Raw genomic sequence first — 23,366 nt, forward strand, 5'->3', positions numbered from 1 at the left:
GAGAGAGAGAGAGAGAGAGAGAAAGGGATAGAAGTGAGAGAGAAAGAAAGAGGGAGGGAGAGGGAGAAAGAAAAAGAAGGAGGGAGGAGGGAGGGAAAGAAAAAGAAAAAGGGAGAACGAAGAAAGAAAGAGAAAGAAAAGAAAGAAAGAAAGAAAGAAAGAAAGAGAAAGAAAAGGGAAAGGGAGGTGAGAGAAAGGGAGGGAGGGAGAGAAAAAGAAAAAGGGAGGGAGGAGAGAGGGAAAGAAAAAGAAAAAGGGAGAAGGAAGAAAGAAAGAGAGGGAAAAGAAAAAGAGGAAGAAGGAGAAAGAAAGAAAGAAAGAAAGAAAGAAAGAAAGAAAGAAAGAAAGAAAGAAAGAAAGAAAGAAAGAAAGAAAAGGGAGAGGGAGGAGAGAGGGAAAGAAAAAGGGAGAAGGAAGAAAGAAAGAGAGGGAAAAGAAAAGAAAGGAAGAAAGAGAAAGAAAAGGGAAAGGGAGGCGAGAGAAAGGGAGGGAGGGAGAGAAAAGAAAAAGGGAGGGAGGAGAGAGGGAAAGAAAAAGAAAAAGGGAGAAGGAAAAAAGAAAGAGAAAGGAAAGGAAAAGAGGAAGAAGGAGAAAGAAAGAAAGAAAATAAAAAAAGAAAAGGGAGAGGGAGGAGAGAGAAAGAAAAAAGAGGGAAAAGAAAGGAAGAATAATTAGGGCTAAGAGAGCATTCAAACACATGCTTCTCATCAAATTACATCAGCTTGAGCGAAAGGCTCGCTCTGCCAGAACAGTTGATAGGATTTCTTCCAAAACTTCCCAGTCACCTCCACTGCCACAAACACCCTCAAATGCTTTACTTCCTCCGCCACCTCAACTGCGAGACTCACAGCGACTTCCAGCAAAACCCAAACTTAGCCTGTGCTAAGCCGTGCAGACTTCACAACTGCTCCAACATTCAGAAGGGAGGGCAGGTTGCTTGCGACCACACGCTTTGGGAGAGGACTCCCTTCAGATGCTTTGCATGTCCCACATAATCACTGCTCCAGATGGCAGGGAAATCAGATGAGAGCACTATTTCAGCATGTCATAGTTTTAACCCTAACATATTTGTGCCCCGCTCCCTCGTGGAGTCAGGGTATCCCTGGGACCTTCGATCATGTTAAAAGTTTTATGTTTCTGTCCCAGTCCCTATTTGTAAAACCACCTATTTGCTGGAATGGAGATCTTGCTTATTGTTTATATACAGAGGCCGCCAACCTTTTGGACCTTAGGGACCACCAACCTCATAATTTTAAATCCCGCGGACCAGAGACCCTGGGAAAATCCTCCCAAAAGTCTGCAGGAAAATTCCCCACCCCGTTTTCCTACCGATCGATCATTCTTTATTTGGGATCGCAGGATACCATCTCCAGCTCCGTTTTCAGGGGGGAGAGAGAGAGAGACTTTTGGCTTCATGCAAGGAAAGCAGCAGAAGCAGCAGAAGTCTTTCTTTCTCTTTGTGTTCCTGCGCAGCCTGGATTAATTGCTTTGGGGGATGCTTTGGGGGGTGACATTTCTCAGTGGACCACCTAAATTTTCTCATGGACCACCAGTGGTCCCTGGCCCACTGGTTGGCAACCACTGGTTTAATATATTGGTAGCAATGAACTCCAGAGTACAACAGTTAGTTGTAAGCTGCATTTTTGCTGCATTATTTGCTGTTAAAAATGACAGCATTAACTATAACCCCAAGCAAGGAACCAATTCAAATAATGTAAAAGATAACGGTAAAGGTTTCCCCTGGCCAGTCCTGGCCAACTCTCGGGGGGCGCTGTTTGGTTGTCTCTGTTTCTTAGCCAATGCGTTGTCCGAAGATGCTTCGGACATGTGGCCAGCAGGACTATATTTCAACGTGCATGGAATACTATTGCCTTCCCATTCAAGTGGTACCTATTTATCTATTCGCATTTGCATGCTTTCGGACTGCTCTGTGGGCAGGAGCTGAGGCAAGTAATGGGAGCTCACCCAGTCATGCAGAGCTCAGGTCTTGAACCCAGGTTTTCAGCTGACAAGCTCAGCGTCTTTAACCACTGAGCCATCACATTCTCTTCTCATATAATCTATGAAACCAAGAGCACCCCTACCAATTGGTCTTTCAAAACCAAACGGGGCACAAATGTACCACAGAGCTTTCAGGTTCCAAACCGACCAGAGTGAACGACGTTGCTTCCTGCAAAGGTTCCTGTCCCTTTTGCACTTCCTTTGTACCTTATGGGAGGGGCAATCCCGAGTCTTAATCCCGAGTCGCCCCCTTTGTCTTAACTGTTCTTGCCTTCTGGCAGCTCTGCGCACGTGCACTAGGAACAAGCTCCCCTGGTTCCTCTGACTCGCTGCTGCTGGATTCTGGAGACTCCGGAGTCAGCGCATAACTCCCAGATGGCCCTGGCCCCATCTCTGCATCGGACGCAGGACCATCGTCTGAGTCCTCCCCAGACTCCCAGACTGGCCCATGCTCTTCCGCACTGTCCGATTCTGCTGCCAGCGGACCACAACACACTGGAAGTTTTTAAAAAGATGTTGGATAACCATTCGTCTGAAGTGGTGTAGGGCTTCCTGCCTAGGCAGGGGGTTGGACTAGAAGACCTCCAAGGTCCCTTCCAACTCTGTTATTCTATTTTATTCTCTACTTACTTCCCTTATAATAGTCACCTCCCTGGTTATTTTTACAAATTATCCCTGCTTGACTTGGGGAAGGGGGGGGGCGTTTGGGTGGTTCGGAGTGCTTTTTTCCCCCCTCCCCTATTTTGTTTTAATTTCGTTTTGAGAAAACTCTGTTTGCTTGCTTTCTCCTAGGTCATTCAGCAATAGCAAAAGAGGCCACCTGGAAAAATCGGCCTTCACGCAGTACCGTCCTCATCACAGCAGTGAGAATGTGGGTAGCTCAGTGCCGCCCGCCGAGAGGCAGAAGGTCCCCGATATTCTCCGACATCACAGCCGGACCTCGGCCTTTGTCTCCCCTTGCCCAGAGGCGAAGGAAAAGCATTCCAATGCCAAGCAAGGCTTCAGACGGGTCGCCCCTTCCAAAACGAGCTATTCCTCTCGCAGTTCGGCGTCCTCCACCCCGACTCTTTCAGACTTCTCCACTGCTGGAGACAACCCGCTCACAAAATGGCCGCCCAGAGCTGACAAGGAAGACAGTAACAAAGCTCAGAGCCAGGTCCTGGAAAGTGTTCACCCCCCAGGCAAGGAGCCATCAGAAGAAACAACCTGGAGGTCCAAGTCTACTCTGTCTCAAAGACAACCCCCAGCTAAAGTGAAGTGGGCCAGGGAGGACAACCACCCAAAGAGCTCCACCTCTGTTCAAACATCTGGCCAGAAGGGTTTCCAACCGTGGCACGGGATCCCCTCTAAGAATAGTTCCTTCTCTGAGCCAGAATCTCTCTCTGGCCAAGGGAGGTTCTCCCTTCGCATCTCAGAGACCTGTCTCCAGATGTCCCCGCCACCATTCTGTCGAGAAGAGGACGATGATGATGTTTTCATCCAAGAAGCCCAGGCTCATCCTAGGGGTGCTATCTCAGAATATCCACCGCCGCCTGAAAGTCCCAGTGACATCCTGGAAGACTTTCCATCGCCTCCCCCAAGTGTGGCATTCGAAGAGGATTATCCAGCATCAGACAGCTCTATTAGTCTCGCAGAGGAGAAGATAACAACAAGGTATTGGACATTGCAGTGACTTTTTCCAGTCACAAGTTTTATTGATTTTTCAAAAACACACAAATCATCATTAACCATTACATGCTTAAACCTTTTTCCATTATAAATTTAACAAGTCAGATAAAACTTTATTTTATACACTATAATTCTGTTTTAAACCATTTCCATATAAACATACAAAAACCTCTTATCCAATTTCTCTTTACTTCTCTTTACTCTTATTCAATTTCATTATTATTATTTCATCTATTTCTTTCTGACTTAGTTACCATTATTCTCATTCTCATTCTCTTTTCAAAAACTTTCTCCACTTCCTCCTGCGCATTCTTACCCGGCTGCCAGCTTCTTTGTGGCGGCCATTGCGGACCGCCGCTGCACCGTCTTGGGAAAAGGGGGTTCTGCCGGCCGGGGAGGGGTCTGCAACACCCCAAACCCCTCTCCGGATCCCCCCTATCTTCAGCTGCCCCTGCAGGGCAGCCTAGCTCCGGACCCGTCCGGATCGGAGCACTCAAAGCGGCTAGCGCAGCAGGGATCGCGCAGCCGCAAATCCCTGCCGCCGCGGCCGACAAACCGGAAGTTCCCTGAGCGTGATTGTTTTGTTGCAGACGTTTCATTTCCCAACTAGGTAACGTCATTAGTGCTAGAAGGGAGTGGGGTGTGTTCTCTTTTTATATATTAGTGGCTAATCTTGTCAATGTTGGTGGGACCGTTCTTGGTGGTTCCTTGACTAGGCTGTTCTTTACTGTGGGCTTGTTTATCATGAGATTCAAAGCAACCAAGGAAACAACCAAGCTCAGACAGCAATAACGATTCCACAGTTCAACCAGGAGTTACAAATATTCTTTGCATATAAACTAGAATGTGTTTATCAGCAAAAAAATCAAACTAATGCATTTAACTTAATTTTTGACTTTGATCTACTGGCTCTGAATTAAAATGAGCTTGGTCCTCAGAATGATCCCATGAACTCTTTGGGGACAACTATTCTCTAATTACTTAAATATTTGTCTGGCATTTATGAATAAGAATAGAAATAGGAATAATTAGGAATAGGAATAACAGGAATAGGAAGAATTGGAATTGGAATAGGAGTAGAATAGAACAGAATAGAATAGAATACTTTATTGGGAATGGAATGGCATGGAATAGAATAGAATAGAATAGAATAGAATAGAATAGAATAGAAAATATTGGATAGAATAGAATAGAATAGAATAGAATACTTTATTGGGAATGGAATAGAATAGAATATATGGAATGGCATGGCATGGAATAGAATAGAGAATAGAATTAGAATAGAATAGAATAGAATAGAATACTTTATTGGGAATGGAATAGAATAGAATATATGGAATGGCATGGCATGGAATAGAATAGAGAATAGAATTAGAATAGAATAGAATAGAATAGAATAGAATAGAATAGAATAGAATAGAATAGAATAGAATAGAATACTTCATTGGGAGTGGAGTGGAATGGAATGGAATAGAACAGAACAGAACAGAACAATATTTTATTGGCCAAGTGTGATTGGACACACAAGAAATTTGTCTCTGATGCATAAGCTCTCAGGATACCTACAAACAACAAATATAATCAGTGTACATACACAAACAACATGTGCACACAAACAACAAGTATACCTACAAACAAGAAGGTAATACAACCATATGATACCAATAGAAGAAGATAGTAGAAAAGATGAAAAGGATAATTTAATAATAATAATAATAATAATAATAATAATAATAATAATAATAATAATAATAATAATAATAATAATAATAATAATAATAATAATAGGTAGATGTATACTTTCTCTTGAGAGCAGGCAACAGAACTTCATTTTTAACCTGCGCGAGTGTGCTCACACAAAAAATGACAACAAAAGTTATCTCTTATCTTAATACAGCCATACCACATGGGTAAATTATCCTTAGACATAAGACAATACTGTGGTCATTAGGTTGTGTAAAATTGCGTTGCTTTTTGTCCTGCCCCCTATAAACAGGAACCTCAAAGCTTTTTCCAGGGACTTCACGGCGAGAGAGAAACTAGGACCAGATTTCCTCAGGACCAACATTTCTCCAGCTGTTGGATCTTCAGAACCCAAAGCAACCGGAGTCCTTCCTTCTCCGGAAGCCCAAGAGCACCATGCTGCCATTGAAGGAACGGCTGAGAAGGAACCTTCTCAAGAAGCCGCAAGGGCAAACGAGGAATCCGAGAAGAAGGAGCTCCGCCTCAAGAAGAATAAAAGGAAAGAGAAAACTCGGGAGGATCTGAAGGAGGAGTCCTTGGCTAAGGAAATTGTGCACAAGGACAGGTCCCTTTTGAGCATCCTGGATCCCGATTCGAAGATGAAGACCACGATGGATCTCATGGAGGGGATTTTCCCCAGAGGCTCCAGGGCGCTTAAAGAAAGTGCAAAGAAGAGAATAATGCAGAAAAGGATAAAGGATTCTGCCAGTAATTTCTCTCCAGCCGGCAACAAGTAAGCTTCTTTTAAGTTTTTATATTATCCATCACAGAATAACAGAGTTGGAAGGGATCTTGGAGATCATCTAGTCCAGTGGTCGCCAACCAGTGGGCTGGGGACCACTGGTGGTTCGCAAGAAAATTTGGGTGGTCCTCAGAGAAATGTCATCCCCAAAGCAATTAATCCAGTCTGCGCGGGAACACAAGGCTGCGCCGCCCGCATGGCCTGTGGGAATACAAGGCTTGCGTCGCTTGCATTGTGAACAGCACGAGGTAGTGAGGGGAGGGGGGAAAGGGCAGAGGGGGAGAGCTTGCCCCACTCGCCCAACGCACCTGGCCTGGACACTGGGCTGCTTTTTTCTGCTTCTTTCTTCTTCTGCTTTTAGCTGCACGCATGGAAAGCAGCAAAAGTCTTTCTTTCTCTCCCCCAAACTCCACCAGAAATGAGTCTTTGGGGCCCTGCAAGGCATCCTGCTCCAAGAGGCTGCGCCAGCGCTCTCACAAAGACTCATTTCTGGTGGAATTTGGGGAGAGAAAGAAAGACTTCTGCTGCTTTCCTTGCATGAAGCCAAAGTCTCTCTCTCTCTCCCTCTCTCTCTTTCACTGAGAACAGAGCTGGAGACGGTATCCTGCGATCCCAAATAAAGAATGATTGATCGGTAGGAAAAACGGGGTGGGGGATTTTCCTGCAGACATTTTTGGGGATTTTCCCAGGGTCTCTGGTCCGCGGGATTTCAAATGATGGGTCTGGTGGTCCCTGAGATCCAAAAGTTTGGCGACCCCTGTTCTAGTCCAACCCCCTGCTCAGGAAACTCGAAACATTAGTGTTTATCCCGCAGTGTTACAGAGCCTACTCAGTTTGATAGTAGCGCTCTCTTTAGAATCACGATATTTGCTTTATGACCATGGCATTCACTTAATGACCACCGTAGAAAAAGGATGTAAAAATGGGCCCAGTCACACGACAATCTGCTTTATGACCGTCATGACATAACGCTAATGGGCATATTCCATTACGGTTGTAAGTCAAGGACTATCTTGGACTATTTACAAAGTGCATGATATGGGGTACCTATATCTATAAAGTATGTGGTATAGGGGGCAGATGATAGGCATGACATAAATATACAGGTGATCCTCAGCTTACGACCACAGTTGGAACCAGAAAATAAACACTAAAATATTGAAGTTTTGCTTATCTAATTATCCATGCAGCAAATTGGCCTTTTTGCTTAAACGTTATCTGCTAAAGTTTTTTTCTTTCCTTTTTAACTTGTGCGTTCTGTGCTGCAGTTTAAGTGGGATGAATAGAGTAAAAAGAAGTACAGGTAATCCTTGACTTATGACCACAAGCGAGCTCGACATTGCTTGCCAGGCTTCCAGAAATTGTCTGTTTCAATCAGTAGCTCTAAATAAAGTGCTTTATTTAAAAAACAGAAACTTGGCACATCTGTGGAATTACGGAACTAAGATTCTTTCCAGACTTCCCACAATACTCAATCAACGCCCACCCATTTTCTCCCACATCATAAATCACATGAACCAATCACCTTTCAACTATAATTCTTGTTGCGCCATAGAAAATGAGCTTGACATTCTAACGCAGGGGTCTCCAACCTTGGCAACTTTAAGCCTGGAGGACTTCAACTCCCAGAATTCAGCCAGCTTTGCTGGCTGGGGAATTCTGGGAGTTGAAGTCCTCCAGGCTTAAAGTTGCCAAGGTTGGAGACCCCTGGTCTAACGTATCTATCATGTCTCCTGAAAATTACTCAAATAACAACCCCTTTTCCATCCTTCATAGCTAGGTGGCAGCTTTTAATAAGGATTCCAAAGCTGACGTTGCTCTTGTTAAGCGAGTTTCCTCCCCCATTTTACGACCTTCCTGGCCACTGTTGTTAAGTGAATCACTGCAGTTGTTAAGTTAGTAACATGGCTTTTAAGTGAATCTGGCTTCCCCCGTTGACTTTTCCTGTCAAAAGGTCATAAAAGGGGGACACTGCAACCGTCCTAAATAGGAGTCAGTTGCGCAAGGGTCTGGATTTTGGTCACGTGACCAAAATCTGCAACGGTCCCTAAGTGGTGAAAAAATGGCCGTAAGTCACTTTTCCACTTTTGTAACTTAGAACAGTCACTAAAGGCATGGTTGGAAGTTGAGACTATACTCAAAAGAGAAAAAAGAAAAAAAAAAGCCTTTCACAGTGACTTCTCTCTCCCTCCCGAAATACCGATCAAGAGCCACTGCAGGGAAATTTCTCCGAAATATGCTTGCCTGTGATTTCCCTTTTGCAGAGTACAGCAAAAAAGACAAAATGAGTTGGGCTCACAATTGGAATGAAAAGGCTAGGGAAGCCTTAAAGTTTTCCTTTGGCGTCCTGTGCTAAGAAAAGGTGGATTAAAGGCTTTGTGATACCTCCATGCAAGGTCTCTGTTGACTTGAAATTAAACCTGAGAGAATCAAGTTTCTGCAAAAGTATGGAATTCTTTAAGAGATTAATGACTGGGGAGATCCTTGGACGTTGTTTTTTTTTTTAAAAAAAAGATAGTTGGCTTGCACCCTCCAGTGGTGGGTCTGGTGTTACCATCCAGGTCATTGAAGAACATGTCTATGATAATAGAATAACAGATTAATGGAGTTGGAAGGGACCTTGGAGGTCTTCTAGTCCAACCCCCCTCTCAAGCAGGACACCCTAAACCAGTGGTCCCCAACCTTTTTTGTGCCACGGCCCGGTACCGGCATCACAAAATGATCCGCGGCCTGATACCGGCATCAGCACGCATGGCAAGGCGAGCCGAGCGACCGGCCAGCCAGCCGTCCCCCACTTCTCCCTGCCACCTTCAACTCCTCCTTTGTACTTTTGTCGATGGGCTTTGGGACAGTCGCTCGGCTCGCCTTGCCTTGGGTGCTGAAAGAATCCTCGCGCCTTCGTTTTGTTCGAAGCCTCTCCCCCCCTTCGATGAAACTAAGGCGCGAGGATTCCTTCAGGACCCAAATGCCGCTTTCCAACCGGAAAAGCTCACCAGAAGCACTTTCTCATCAAAACAAGATGGCGGCGCCCAGCAAACCGGCGGCCCGGTAGAAAATGTTCCACGGACCGGTATCGGTCCGGGGCCCGGTGGTTGGGGACCCCTGCCCTAAACCATTTCAGACAAATGGTTATCCAATCTCTTAAAAACATCCATGACTTGCGTTCCACTGATTAATTGTTCTCACTGTCAGAAAATTTCTTATTAGTTCTATGTTGCTTCTCTCCTTGATTAGTTTCCACCCATTGCTTCTTGTCCTGCCCTCAGGTGCTTTGGAGAATAGCTTGACTCCCTCTTCTTTGTGGTGACCCCTTAGATAGTGGAAGTCTGCTATCATGTCACCCCTAAGTCCCTCTTTTCATTAGACTAGACATACCCAATTCCTGCGACCGTTCTTCATATCTGTTAGCCTACAGTCCCCTAATCATCTTTGTTGCTCTTCTCTGCACTCTTTCCAGAGCCCCAACATCTTTTTAAAATTGTGGCGACCCAAACTCGATGCAACATTCCACGTGTGGTCTTACCAAGGCATTATAAAGTAGTTAAAACACTTCACTACTTCACATCACTATTAACGTGATGACAACTAGAATTCATCTGGACACCTTCCAGATATGTGCCTCTAATTCCCACCTTGCCCATGATAACCTTTGAGACCTCTGAAAGTTGAGGTTCTCAACTGGGAAGTTACCCAGTTGATATGAGATTTAATTCTCAAAGAATAGAATGGAGTGGAGTGGAGTAGAGTAGAGTAGAAATTCTTTATTGGCCAAGTGTGATTGGTCACACAAGGAATTTGTCTTGGTGCAGATGCTCTCAGTGTACATAAAAGAAAAGATACATTCGTCAAGAGTCAACAGTCATCAGGTCCAACACTTAATGATAGTCATAGGGTACAATAAGCAATCAAATCATATTAGGAAACAGTCAATATAAATCGTAAGGATACAAGCGACAAAGGTACAGTCATACAGTCACAAGTGGGAGGGGATGGGTGATAAGGAATGGTGAGAAGTTTGATAGTAATAGTAGTGCAGACTTTGTAAATAGTTGGACAGGGAATAGTTGAGGGAATTATTTATTTAGCAGAGTGATGTCCTGTGTCTAGTTCAGGGTGGGCAAACTACGGCCCGCGGGCCACATCCGGCCCGTTGGTCTGTCCAATCCGGCCCGCCCCTGAAAAAAAAAATCGCTGGGCGTGGCGTATTGCCCTGTGCCGCGTGGCCCCCAAAGCTGCAAAACAGTGCGGAGCGCTCTCGGGGTAGAAAAGAAAAGAACTTTGCAAAGGCCTCGGCTGGGAGTTCGAAATCACCTTCGAGTGCGACATCTCCGAAGGTGAGTCCCGCCGATCCCCCCTTTTTTTCTGCGGCTTCTAGGCTTAAACTTTGCAAAGGCAAAGTTTGCAGGCTGGAGCGTCTTCCCGCCGAGGAGTGGGAAGGGTTCCGCCGGCGGGCGGGCAGGCTGCTTAAACTTTGCTCGGGCGGCACTTTAAAAGCCTGCTCCCAGCACCCGAGCAACTTCCCAGCAACTTTTGGCTTCCTTTTTCCTCGCAGGCGCTGCGCCTGGCCCCAGCCGTGCGGCGGGGGGAAACCTGGAGCGCCGCCGGGTTGCCTCCTCAAGCAGCCCGCCCGCCCGCCGGGCGGAACCCTTCCTGCTCCTTGGCGGGAAGACGCTCCCGCCTGCAAACTTTGCCTGTGCAAAGTTTAAGCCTGAAGCCCGGAAACCCGAGCAACTTCCCAGCAACTTGCGGCTTCCTTTTCCTCGTGGGCGCTCGCGCCTGGCCCCAAGCCGTGCGGCGGAGGGAAGCCCGGCGGGCGGGCGGGCTGCTTGGAGGAGGCTCCAGGCTTCCCCTCAGCCAGGCGCGAGCGCCTGCGAGTTAAAAGGAAGCCGAAAGTTGCTGGGAAGTTGCTGGGTTTCCGGGCTTCCAGGCTTAAACTTTGCAAAGGCAAAGTTTTCAGCCTGGAGCGTCTTCCGCCAAGGAGCGGGAAGGGTTCGCCCTGTGGGCGGGCGGGCTGCTTAAACTTTGCTCGGGCGGCACTTTAAAAGCCTGCTCCCAGCACCCGAGCAACTTCCCAGCAACTTTCGGCTTCCTTTTAACTCGCGGGCGCTCGCGCTGGCCCCGAGCCACGCGGCAGAGGGGAAGCCCGGCGGGCGGGCAGGCTGCTTGGAGGAGGCGACCCGGCGGTGCTCCGGCAGCAGCAACAGGCAGTTCCACCGGGCTCCACTCAGGTGTCCGGCTGGGGCTGTCAGGAGTTGCTACCGCCGGCGCAGCTCCAGTCCGCGTTGCCTTGGGAAGGAAAAGGCAAAATCAGAAGCCGCTGAGCCTGAGCCTCCGGTGGTGCTGCTCCCGTTGCAAAGCACCGCCGCGGCTCTTCCTTTTTGCCTTTCCCTTCCCGAGGCAACGCGGGACTGGAGCATGCGGAGCCGCTGGCGGTAGCAACTCCTGACTCAGGGGGCCTCCGAGGGGGGAAGGAGGAGAAGTGGGGGGGCAATTCCCAAAAAATCTTGTGCTGACCCGACCCGTCTGTCAAATTTTACAAGTCAATGCGGCCCCCGAGCCAAAAAGTTTGCCCACCCTTGGTCTAGTTGTTCTGGTGTGCAGTGCTCTATAGTGTTGTTTTGAGGGAAGGAGTTGAAACAGTTTATGTCCAGGATGTGAGAGGTCTGTAAATATTTTCACAGCCCTCTTTTTGACTCATGCAGCATACAGGTCCTTGATTGAAGGCAGGTTGGTTTCGGAATTGTTTTTTCTGCAGTCCTAATTACTCTCTGAAGTCTGTGTCTGTCTTGTTGGCAACTCATGATCAGAAAGGAAAACTCATCTTTTGCCCATCCACACCAGTTCTACAACGTAATTTAATTGGCACAAGAACACCAAAAATATATTCCTCTACATTCCCATTCATATACTTGCTCTGAACTGTGTTTAGGAATGACGAGAAGGAAGCTGCTAATATGCCTGTCACCTGCCCAACGTACTACAGTGTGTCTGTACCCAAAGCTGAACTTTTGAATAAAATCAAGAATTTGCCTGAAGAGGCAGGTGGGGATGATGAACAGGTGGACATCAATGAGAAGAAGGTGAGTCTTGAGCATGCCTGGTGTGGAAGGGACAGTTACACTCTTTAAGCAGAGTTGTGTGAATCCGAAGACATCTGTGGGATCGGAAAATTCCATTGAAATGACAAAAGCAGCACACCACTGTTGGGATGTAAGGCCCACCTTTTCTATGTGTGTGTGCCACATCACAGTGCGTGCACAAAAAGGATGGAGCCTGCATTGCAATGGTGCCATTTGACCTTTCCTGCTGATCAGGGTGTCTCAACCTCAGCAACTTTTAGATGTGTGGACTTCAACTCCCAGAATTCCCAAGGCAACACTGTGGTTCTAAGCAACCAATCATCAGCCGAGGATTAACTGTATGTTATTTTGTTGAATCCTTTCTATGTAGATCCTCGCCAGGAACTATTATCTCCATTCCTTACTTAACATACTAGTCATTACGATTGGTTATACATTAAATTATTCATTTAATCATAACTGTTATTATTAGATCAATCTGATTTTCTTTGACCAGCTAAGTACTGTTCCATAGTTTGCATAGAGATAGATGGATGGATAGAGAGATAGAGATAGAGAGATAGAGATAATAGAAGACAGAGATGGGTGGGTGGGTGGATGGATAGATGATAGATAGATAGATAGATAGATAGATAGATAGATAGATAGATAGATAGATAGATAGATAGATAGATAGATAGATAGATAGAAGATGGATGGGTGGATGGATGGATAGATAGATAGATAGATAGATAGATAGATAGATAGATAGATAGATAGATAGATAGATAGAGATAATAGAAGACAGGTGGTTGGGTGGGTGGGTGGATGGATAGACAGACAGACAGACAGACAGACAGACAGACAGACATATATAGATAATAGAAGACAGGTGGATGGATAGATAGATAGATAGATAGATAGATAGATAGATAGATAGATAGATAGATAGATAGATAGATAGATAGATAGAGATAATAGAAGACGGGTGGGTGGATGGGTAGGTAGGTAGATAGATAGATAGATAGATAGATAGATAGATAGATAGATAGATAGATGATAGATAGATAGATAGATAGAAATAATATAGATATAGAAGACAGAGATGGGTGGGTGGGTGGATGGATGGATTGGTAGGTGATAGAGAGATAAAGAGATAGAGGCAGGCAGGCAGACATGGGCAAAGAGAGAGATGGACAGGGAATAGTTGACAGACATGGATGGAGAGAGAGAGAGAGAACGTGTATGTGGAGAGAGAGATCACTCATACCCTATTAGTTTGCTTCCCAGCGGTGACTGATTTCTGTCTGCTTCTTCTTAACCAGGCTGAACTCATTCAGAGCTTGACCCACAAACTAGAGATCCTGAAGGAAGCCAAGGAGAGCCTCCTAGCAGACATCAAGCTGAACAACACCTTGGGAGAGGAAGTGGAGTCCCTGATCAGTGGCCTGTGCAAGCCCAATGAATTTGACAAGTACCGAATGTTCATTGGCGACCTGGATAAGGTGGTCAGCCTCTTGCTTTCCCTCTCAGGGCGCCTGGCTCGGGTGGAGAACGTCCTCAGCAGCCTCGGCGAAGATGCGGATAAACAAGAATGGGTATGGTGATTTTCCACATCTGAACCCGAACACAGGGGGTCCTCAATTTACGACCGCAGTTGAGCCAAAAAAATTCCTGTGGCTAAGCAAGATGGTGATTAAATGAGCTTTGCCCCATTTTACGGCCTTTCTTGCCACCATTGTTAAGTGAATCACTGCAGTTCTTAAGTTAGTCACACGGTGGTTAAGTGAATCTGGCTTCCCCCATTGGCCTTTTTCTTGTCAGAAGGTCGCAAAAGACGATCACATGACCCCGGGATGCTGCAGTCGTCATAAATCTGAGTCACGTTGAGAAATCAGGCAGATGTAGAACCAGTCTTGAACCAGCAGAGTCCTTGCAAACCCCACTCCCTTCTAGCACTGATGATGTTACCTAGTTGGGTAATGAAATGTCTGCGAGAAAAGATTCAAGCTGAAAGAGCACCAAGGTCCGCAGAGCAGGGCTGGGAATCAGCCGGTTTGGACCGGTTCGGATGAACCGGTAGTTCCGGCAATCAGTTGGTTCCGCTGCCCTAGTCTGTCCTATATTTCCCTGTTTTGCAGCCCAGCTGATTCGTGCGGCACAGCAGATTGCCGCGCCTCAGCTGTTTTACTCAGCTGGGCTGCAGCAGAAGGTAAGTTTTTGAGCTGAAAAGGGGCGATTCTCAAACGCGAAGCGCACACTCACCAAACCAGTTGTTACACCGGTTGAATCCCACCACTGCCTCAGAGTGGAGGCCCCTTGAGATGAAAGAGGCCCATTGTCAACTCATAAAATATTTCTCTGGTCTTTTAGAGTCGGCAACAGAAAGGGAGGGGGGAGCAGTACAGCAGCTTGCAAAACCGAAAGTGCATTTCCATAAATGTTTTCAAAGATAGTTTCCAGGCGACCGAAGTTTCTGCCGCGCAAAATTCTAACTGGAGAACATGATTGATGACTCTTGGCTATGGATGTGTCCCATTGGAGAATATGAATTACAATACACCCGGGGGTGGGGAAAAACGAGGGTCAAGGGAGAGAATGAATGATGTGTCTCAGAATCAGCTACACCCAGGCAGCACCGGCATGTCTACTCCTAATAAATCTTCTTTAAGCTTTGAAAATATGACTAGAGACTCATGGTTTAAATGGGATAACTACTGGAGCCTTGACACCCATGTTCAGTGCAGCACTCCCATTCAAGGAGCCTTCTACCCAAGCCAGCTTTTGATTTCATTCCCACGGAGGAGATAGTGTAGAATTGTTACATCTCTACCCAATCCATTGAAATCCCCTCACTGTTGTGGTTAGCCAGCAGCAGGTGCAGACGGCTGAAGAGAGTGAGGACTCAGATGAGGAGCCAGGACCATTAGAGAGTGGACTGCTGCCTTCAGAGATTGTGGGGGCTGGCAGCAGCGATGAGGAGGTTCCCGAGGAGCCTGTGCCAAGTGCAGATGCGCACAGGTTTGCTCGCAGGAAAGAGCAGCTGCAACAGCATGGGCGACTTGGGAGTAAGGCTGCAAGGTAATGGCCCCTCCTTCAAGAAGATAAAAGCCAGCTGTGAAGCGAACGTTCTTTGCAGGAAGCAAAGAGGTTTTGAAACTCAGTCTTGTGGACATTCCAGTATCTTAATTTGGACTCTTGTGTTGTGAAATATTTCTTATCTGTGATTCTTGGCAGTCTCGTACAATTTTGGCAAGGTTTGTGCTTATCAGAGTTAATTAGTTTGCAGCAGCCTTTTAACCGGGGATTCGTAAGGCTCATTAAAAGGTTTCTCTTCCCTTTGGTTATGGTTTGTCTTCTTGGAAAAGGGTTTGGGTCAGAACACTCACGTGGAGCTTCCGTTCTAGAAATCTCAGGTCGCAACAGGAACCCACATCATATAGCAAGGGCTGCCATACTGTATTTTTCATTTGCCTCTTTTGTTCCTCCCATTTTTCTCTCCCAGGTTTCTCTGAACGAAAAGCGGAAGATGTTAGCCGGCCAGCATGAAGACGCCCGTGAGTTGAAGGATAACCTGGACCGTCGAGAACGTGTGGTCTTGGACATCCTGTGCAGCTACCTCTCAGAGGAACAACTTCAGGATTACCAACACTTTGTGAAGATGAAATCGGGGCTGCTTATAGAACAGCGGGAACTGGACGACAAGATCAAACTAGGGCAGGAACAACTCAAGTGCCTCTTAGAGAGCCTCCCCACAGAATACTTCCTCGAGAGCAAAATGGCCGCCGAACCTCCAGCGATCCCGGGGACCAACCCTGATAACAGATCGACCCCATCTTTCCTCTGACCTTCTCTAGATGAAGCTCACATTAAAACACACAAACCCCTTGCATTTATTTAATCCGAGGCAGAGTTTAACTTTTGAAATCGAAGGTGGATTCGTTTTTCTCTTTCGAATTGACGTAGGGAAGCCACGAAGACTTTACGTTCTTTTTTTCTTTTTTTTTTTTTTGGCCAAAGGTGCTTTTTCAAAAAGGCAACTGGAGTTTATTTTTCTTTGAAGACGTTTCGCTTCCCAGCCGGGAAGCTTCTTCAGTTCTGACTCAAGAAGCTTCTTGGATGAGAAGCCAAACGCCTTCAAGGAAAAAAGAAAAGTCCAGTTGCCTTTTTGAAAAAAGGCCTTTGGGACAACCAGGATCTGGATGATTGAGAAGCTCCATAGATATATACATATTTTTTTCCCCTTCTATCTAACAATCACAGCAAAGCTGTCTGGAGCACATGAGAAAGGACTTTGTTATAGTGGCTCAAAATGACCCAGGAAGGAAAGCCTTGTGACCTAGGAAGGACATTTGCTTCCAACTGTTCTGAGTTCAAGTCGTGCCCGTTAAAGGAGCGCCCTCTCCGAGCTCCAAATTAAATTATGAAGGATCGACAATAATGAAGCCTTAATTAAAATATCGATGAGCTCTCTGCTGTGTCTTGGACAATATTTATATTTTTTAAAGCTACGAGACAGAATTCCGTAAAGATTTTGTACATACACTACTAACTGGTTGTTTTGATTTTATTTCAACAACACGGGGAGGGCGGGGGTATGGTTTTAATTTTGTGTGTGTGTGTGTGCTTAAAAACAACAAAAAGAAGCACCTCCCCTCCCCGTGGGGGGAGGGGCAAACACCATAGTTTGGAGCAGCTGTGTGGATGATACTTAAAAGGACAGACCGAAAAAGCTTTGGGGATCCGAGCCAGGGATTCCTCGTGCACACAACTATTGACACGCAACGAGTTAACTTTGTGCTCATCCACTCAAAAATGGGACGCAGAAGCAGTTCCACATTGGCAAAAGGAAAGAAGTTGGAAGTCCTCAGTTTTACGGGGATGGGGATCTCCCATTTTTGGCGTCGTGGGTTGTACGCTTACGATCCCTCAGAACTGCCTGCCTTCCCAGGTTTTGCAGATCAATTCGCACTTCTCTGCACAATATTGTACGCGGGGGAGACCTCTCTGCCCATTTTTTTCCGCTTTACGCTCAGCAGGATCCCATGAGGTTGGTGAGCGAGATGCGTATGCCTAGAATGTCTCTCCGCCTACCCTGAGCCAGGCGGGCGGGGCGGGAGGACCTCTCCCCGTGAGCCTCCGCTGAAGGTACCAATAAGGGACTCAAGAATGTTTTTGCACAGCAAAATACTGTCTTCCAAGACTGCGGTGTGAGACCCAACCCAACCCCAGCACTTGTGCGAAACCGTACAACTCAGGAGTCAGCATGACACAGAAGCTTCTTCCTACATTTTCCCGCGTGACTTTAAAAAAAAAACAATAAAAGTTGGAACACGCGCCCACCTGCAAAGGGTCAGAGAATTTCTCAAGGTGTTTTTTTTTTATTATTATTTTCCCAATCTCTCTATTTATAGATTTTTTTTAAAAGAAAAGAACAAAACAAAATCCTTGGTTGTTTCTAAACACTGTGGTTCTTCGTTTTTGCTAACCTCTTTGCCTCGGACTGTCCGTAAAAGCGATCCAAAACTAAGATAATGTAGCACAAGAGTTGGGCTGACTGAGTTGACAGTCACACAGCCAAGGGGATTATTATTATTATTTCTTCCTCTTCCTCCTTCTCCTCCTCTTCTTCCTCTTTCCTCTTTCTTCTTCTTCCTCCTCTTCCTCTTTCTTCTTCTTCTTCTTCTTCTTCTTCTTCTTCTTCTTCTTCTTCTTCTTCTTCTTCTTCTTCTTCTTCTTCTTCTTCTTCTTCTTCTTCTTCTTCTTCTTCTTCTTCTTCTTCTTCTTCTTCTTCTTCTTCTTCTTCCTCTTCCCCTTCCCCTTCTCCTTCTTCTTCTTCTTCTTCCTCTTCCCCTTCCCCTTCTCCTTCTCTTTCTCCTTCTCCTTCCTTCTTCTCCTTCTTCTCCTTCTTCTCCTCCTCCTTCGTTCGATCCGAAGGATTTCTTCCTAATTTATTACAGCAGGGAAGTCATTTCCTAATTTCTATGTTTTGTATGCGCTCGGAGCCGTCGTTCTACAAGGCTCTACGTTGCTTTAGATCAGGGCTTCCCAACGTTGGCCACCTTAAGACGCGTTGACTCCAACTCCCAGAATTCCCCCAGCCAGCAGAGGAGTTGAAGTCCACACTTCTTGAAAGTGGCCAAGGTTGGGAAACCTAGATCAGGGGTCTTCAAACTTGGCAGCTTTAAGACGGGTGGGCTTCCACTCCCAGAATTCCTCAACCAGCCATCTTGGCTGCAGACTGTTGGGAGTTGAAGTCCACAAGTCTTCAAAGTTGCAAGTTTAGAGACCTTTAGAGCAGGGGTGTCCAACCTTGGCAACTTTAAGACTGGTGGTTGGTGGACTTCAACTCCCAAAATTCCTCAGCCAGTTTTGCTCTAATCTCTAAAAGCGGCCCCTATTGCTTAACAGTCAGCTTTTGTGGCTGAGGAATTCTGGGACTTGAAGTCTACCAGTCTTAAAAGTTGCCAAGATTGGAGACCCATGCTTTAGATGAATTCAAGGGGCAGGAATGTATGTGATAATCTTTAAAGCGGCATCTGTTGCTTAAAAAGCTTTATGCTGGGCTACGACTGTAATAAAAGAAAGTGATGAAGATGATGATAAAGCAGATATTCCTAGTAAATGATCTTTGGGGGAATTCTCCGTTGGAAATCTTTCGCCCAACCTCAACTTATTCCTCCTGCCTGCCCTTTGAAGGACCTTTGGGGTCTCAAAAGCCAGCTAGAGGAAAAGCTGGGGTATAACAAGAAAGAATGAGAAAGAAGACGGAGGCAGCCCCACCTTTAATGAGGTCTTGGAGCAGAAAACAGGATCCCTGTCTCTGTTTAAGAATGTGTAGTTTCACTAAAGTAAAATTACTTTTAAAAAAATTGGAATATATTTTAAGACCGTTAATTCTGGATACTTTTATTTTTATAACGCCTATGTAAGAAGAGTCTCAATGTTATAAAACAGTTAGTCTCTCATTTTTCTTTCTTTTTTTTTTTTGAAAAAAAATACCCTTGTTTGGGTTTGCACACTGCATTAAACCATGGTTTATTTAACCCTGGCTGGTTTGCTAAACCACAGCAACATGGTCCATACATAACACTGTTTATAAGCTATGGTTTATAAACCACAGGGGTTAAATTTATGCAATACCTAAGCCAATAACAGATTACATTAAGGTGTACTGTAACATGTGTACCTGGTTGATGTATTTTCCTTTTTTTTTAATGAAACCTGTCAGTACAAATAATCATGTTATGATAGCTAAAGATATGCAAGTTCAACATTTGGCCAAATGCAGAGAATCACTGTGGGGTAACATCATCAGTGCTGGTTAAGAATGGGGTTTATTCTCAGTTTATATGCAGTGGCTTGCTCTGCAGTGGTGGGATTCCAAATTGCACACTACCAGTTCTGCGCACTTCACAATCCGCTTTGTTGTGCAAATCAGCTGAACTACAAGTCAATGGAATGGGAAAGGGCTGAGGTGGGTGGGTGGGGCCAGTCAGAGGTGGTATTTGCCGGTTCTCCAAACTGGTCAAAATTTCCACTACAGGTTCACCCAAACTGGTCCAAAGCGGCTGAATACCACCTCTGTTGCTCTGTGTTGTACCAATAGTGTTTATATATTTTTATATAAAGAGAGAACAAACCCACTCCTAGCACTGATGACGTTACATAGTTGGGTAATGAAATGTCTGCGAGAATACAGCCAAGCTCAGAGAGCACCAAGGACCCCACAGTTCAACCCTGAGCTACAAATATTTTCTGTTACCAGTACAGAGATACCACTGGAATCAGAGGCATTCAGTAAAAACTATAATGATGACACTGAACTACATTCTATGCTTCTTTGGCATGATGACATCATGCATCTAATGTCATTGGCATGTCCCCCCCCCACACACACCCATAATTGGGGAGTTCTCAGGTGTATAGGGGTGGTATGCAGGTGTCATCCCTATCATGGTGGCCAAATTGTTTGATTTTATTTTATACCTGTAACTCATCGAAACCTGTAACTTAAGATGGAGAAACTAGATTTGCACCTGTCTGCTTCTTAAAAAACATGGACCATACAACTCAAGTGAATGGAATGCTTCCATCTGGTGCTACCTTCATGTCCACTTCATGTCCAGATTTGATGTGCTGCTCCTATGCTTTTATAAGAGGTCCATTCCATTGCTTCATCAATGATCTGATCCATCAATCATGAAATGCCTTGGCTTGTTCAATCATTCTTTGACGTACAAACCACAGTTGGCTAAGATCATGCTATAAACCAAAGCTCAAAAACCTGGTTTTACACATCAGTGGCTAGGTTGACAGATCAGTTAACCCAAAATCAACCATGTTACAGTTTAGCAACTATATAATCCAATCAATCGTTCACAAGATTAATCTTTTCCCCACAATTCAGAATTCCCACCCAGACATATGATAGAAGATTCTTAGTTCTGTTTTATCGATATCAAGCAAGACCGAACAACTGCAAATTAGCTATGACCAAGGAATAAATCGGAGTTTTCCAAACATGGCAATTTTAAGATTTGTGGACTTCAACTCCCAGAATTCTTCAGCCAGCGTGTCCCCAAGTCTTAATTGCCAAATTTGGAGACCCCCTGGAATATACAAACTCACCACATAGGCAGCATGAGTGTCTAGTAGTGCAGGGCCCAAATTATGTAACTTGCATCATTTAAACCAGTGTTTTTCAACCTTGAGAACTTTTTGTAAGGTGTGTGGACTTCAACTCCCAGAATTCCCTAGCCAGCATGAGGAATTCTAGGAATCAAAGTCCGCACACCTTAAAATTCTCAAGATTGAGGAACTGGTTTAAACAACATGACCCATGGATGTCCAATCTGGATTTAGTAATTTACTCAGGTCCACTCTAGCCAGGTTTAACTCTTGGCCGGTAAAGTCTCTCATTGAACTTCTGCTAAGTTTACAAGTTTTCCTGCAGAAGGAGATGAACTGAGAGCTTTGATGGCACATTTCTAGCAACCGCACAACCTCAACACCTTTTGTACCTTGCTGAGGAAAATATACTTAACAACTTTTATGAGACCAGAGTGGATTGCCAAGAAAGGTGCTTTTGGAGAGGAAAACTTGTAATAATATTCTGCACATTTTGTAGCTTAGTCAGTTGTTCCTTATGAAGTGGTCTGCCTGGTATAATTTAAATAAAATTACACCCATGGAGCTCTGAGAACATTGGAGTTGACTAAATTACCCCGTCCTAGGCTTCACACCTTTGTGAAGTTTAATTTCCAGAATTCTTGGCAATGCTTATGCCCTCTGGGAGTTGAAGTCCAGAAACACTGAGGTTAGAGAAGCCTTAAGGGCCCTTCTAAAACAAGGACTTCAACTCCCAGAATTAGTCTGCCAGCCATCTTGGCTGCAGAATTCTGGGAGTTGAAGGCCACAAGTCTTTAAAGTTGCAAAGGCTACCCCCTGTTCTTAAAGCTAGGATCTTTGGCTCCCCAAATTCACCGACATTTTTGTGCCATCGTGTCTTGAGAGTGGTATTTGGGGGGCCGACAGACAGAAGGACAGTCACTTTTTGGAGGAAATAGTAAAAATGTCCCTCACAGCATTGAGAAATTTTGGTTGGGCTCTTGGTATCTTCACAGCTGAGGAAGTGCAACAAGGCAAGAATCCTAACAGAAACACACACACACCCATCCTCAAGCAGGGTGTCCAACCTTGGCAAGTTTGAGACCTGTGGCCTTCAGCTCCCAGAATTCTGCAGCCGGCAACGGGAATTCTGGAAGAAGAAGTCCACAGATCTTAAAAGCTGCCAAGATTGGACACCCCTGTCCTAGAGCTTACATGGAAAATGGTCTTTCTGCATTTCTCCTGGAGCAGCAGCTGAGCTGAAGGTTTACTTGCTGAACTCCAGTCTTCCTGAGTCCTAAGGTAGCAACCTCAGGACATGAGTTGGGAGTAAGATGTATCTTGACCAATTTTAAAGCAGGGGTCTCCAACCTTGGCAACTTTAAGCCTGGCAGACTTCAACTCCCAGAATTCCCTAGCCTCCTTTAAAGGGAGCCCAAGCCTTTTAAAATGTTACCTCAGGCATAGTAGTTGAGTTTAACATTTTGAGAAACTTGTTTGTTTTATGTGTGAGTAGTCAACACAAGTCCCTTTTCAGAGCTGGTGGTTTTCCAAAATTTGAGGATCTGTGTCTTAGATCTTAAGTAGGGTCTGACTCAGCCTTTGGCATACACACACACACACCCAGAAAAAAAAAAACCAGAGCCTTGGTCCTTGAAGCAATTTAATATTCAACCCACTAATGTTTACGGACTACAAGATGAATGGCACCATATACCAGGGAAACTCACATTGCTTTGCAAAAAGTTTTCCATGCTAAAAAAAAATTATCATGTTTTCTTTTCCGATAAAGAACCGCTAGGTCCTGATTCTGAATTCTAGTCTTCTCAGAAATTCACTCTTCGCAAAGAGGAAAATCATCCACCTTCACACCATAAGCCTCTGCAGGCATTGAATTTTTTTTATTATTATTATTATAAACTCCTAGAACCCTTCTATTTGCAAAGTTGAAAGCCTTCAAACTTTAGAGCTTCATCAATCTCCATAGACCATTTTCAAACTCAGATGCGTGCTGCTATTTCAGAATTATCCCCTGGGTTGATGCATGTGACAGTCTTAAGACGAGATAGCATGAAAATTTTTGTGTCTTTCATTCCCATTAATTTCCCTTGTTGGTACAGAATGTCTGTTCTGGAATGATGATGTCTCTCTCTCTCTCTCTTTTTTAATATGTTTGTGCACAAACTGAGTGCGGGCCATGTTCTGTAGCAAACCAATCAGATCTGCCAAGAACAGATAGTCTTTGACTTACAACAGTCCTCGTTTAGTGACAGTTCGAAGTTACAATGGCACTGGAAAAAAGGTGACTTATGACCATTTTCCACACATACGACCATTGTAGCATCCCCATGGTCATGTGGTTTACAGTGTCATGTGATCACCTTTTGATGAGCAAAGTCAACGGGGCAAGCTGATTCACTTAGCAACCGTGTTACTAATTTAACAACTGCAGTGAACCACTTAACAAATGTAGCAAGAAAAGCCGCCTTCTCTCTCCCACTTTCTTTCTTCCTCTCCTCCTCTCTCCTCTCCTCTCCTTCTCT

At 45.1% G+C, this 23,366-nt stretch overlaps 1 protein-coding gene across 3 annotated transcripts in view; it reads left to right on the forward strand.

Moving 5' to 3' along the window:
- SHROOM3 (shroom family member 3) overlaps positions 1 to 17,574 on the forward strand; it is a 178,205-nt gene extending 160,631 nt beyond the window's left edge. For all 3 annotated transcript variants that reach the window (XM_087962741.1, XM_087962742.1, XM_087962739.1), the window contains exons 6-10: positions 2,794 to 3,654; positions 5,666 to 6,145; positions 12,084 to 12,234; positions 13,539 to 13,811; positions 15,719 to 17,574. In XM_087962741.1, the coding sequence (XP_087818867.1) occupies positions 2,794 to 3,654; positions 5,666 to 6,145; positions 12,084 to 12,234; positions 13,539 to 13,811; positions 15,719 to 16,060 (2,107 nt within the window). In that variant the 3' untranslated portion in view covers positions 16,061 to 17,574. The remainder of the gene's footprint in view (positions 1 to 2,793; positions 3,655 to 5,665; positions 6,146 to 12,083; positions 12,235 to 13,538; positions 13,812 to 15,718) is intronic.
- Positions 17,575 to 23,366: the final 5,792 nt, after the last annotated feature.

Source organism: Notechis scutatus, chromosome 4 (assembly GCF_049901735.1).
Source record: "Notechis scutatus isolate UNSWTSFEM ecotype Mainland chromosome 4, rNotScu1.2, whole genome shotgun sequence".
Taxonomy (NCBI): Eukaryota; Metazoa; Chordata; class Lepidosauria; order Squamata; family Elapidae; genus Notechis; species Notechis scutatus.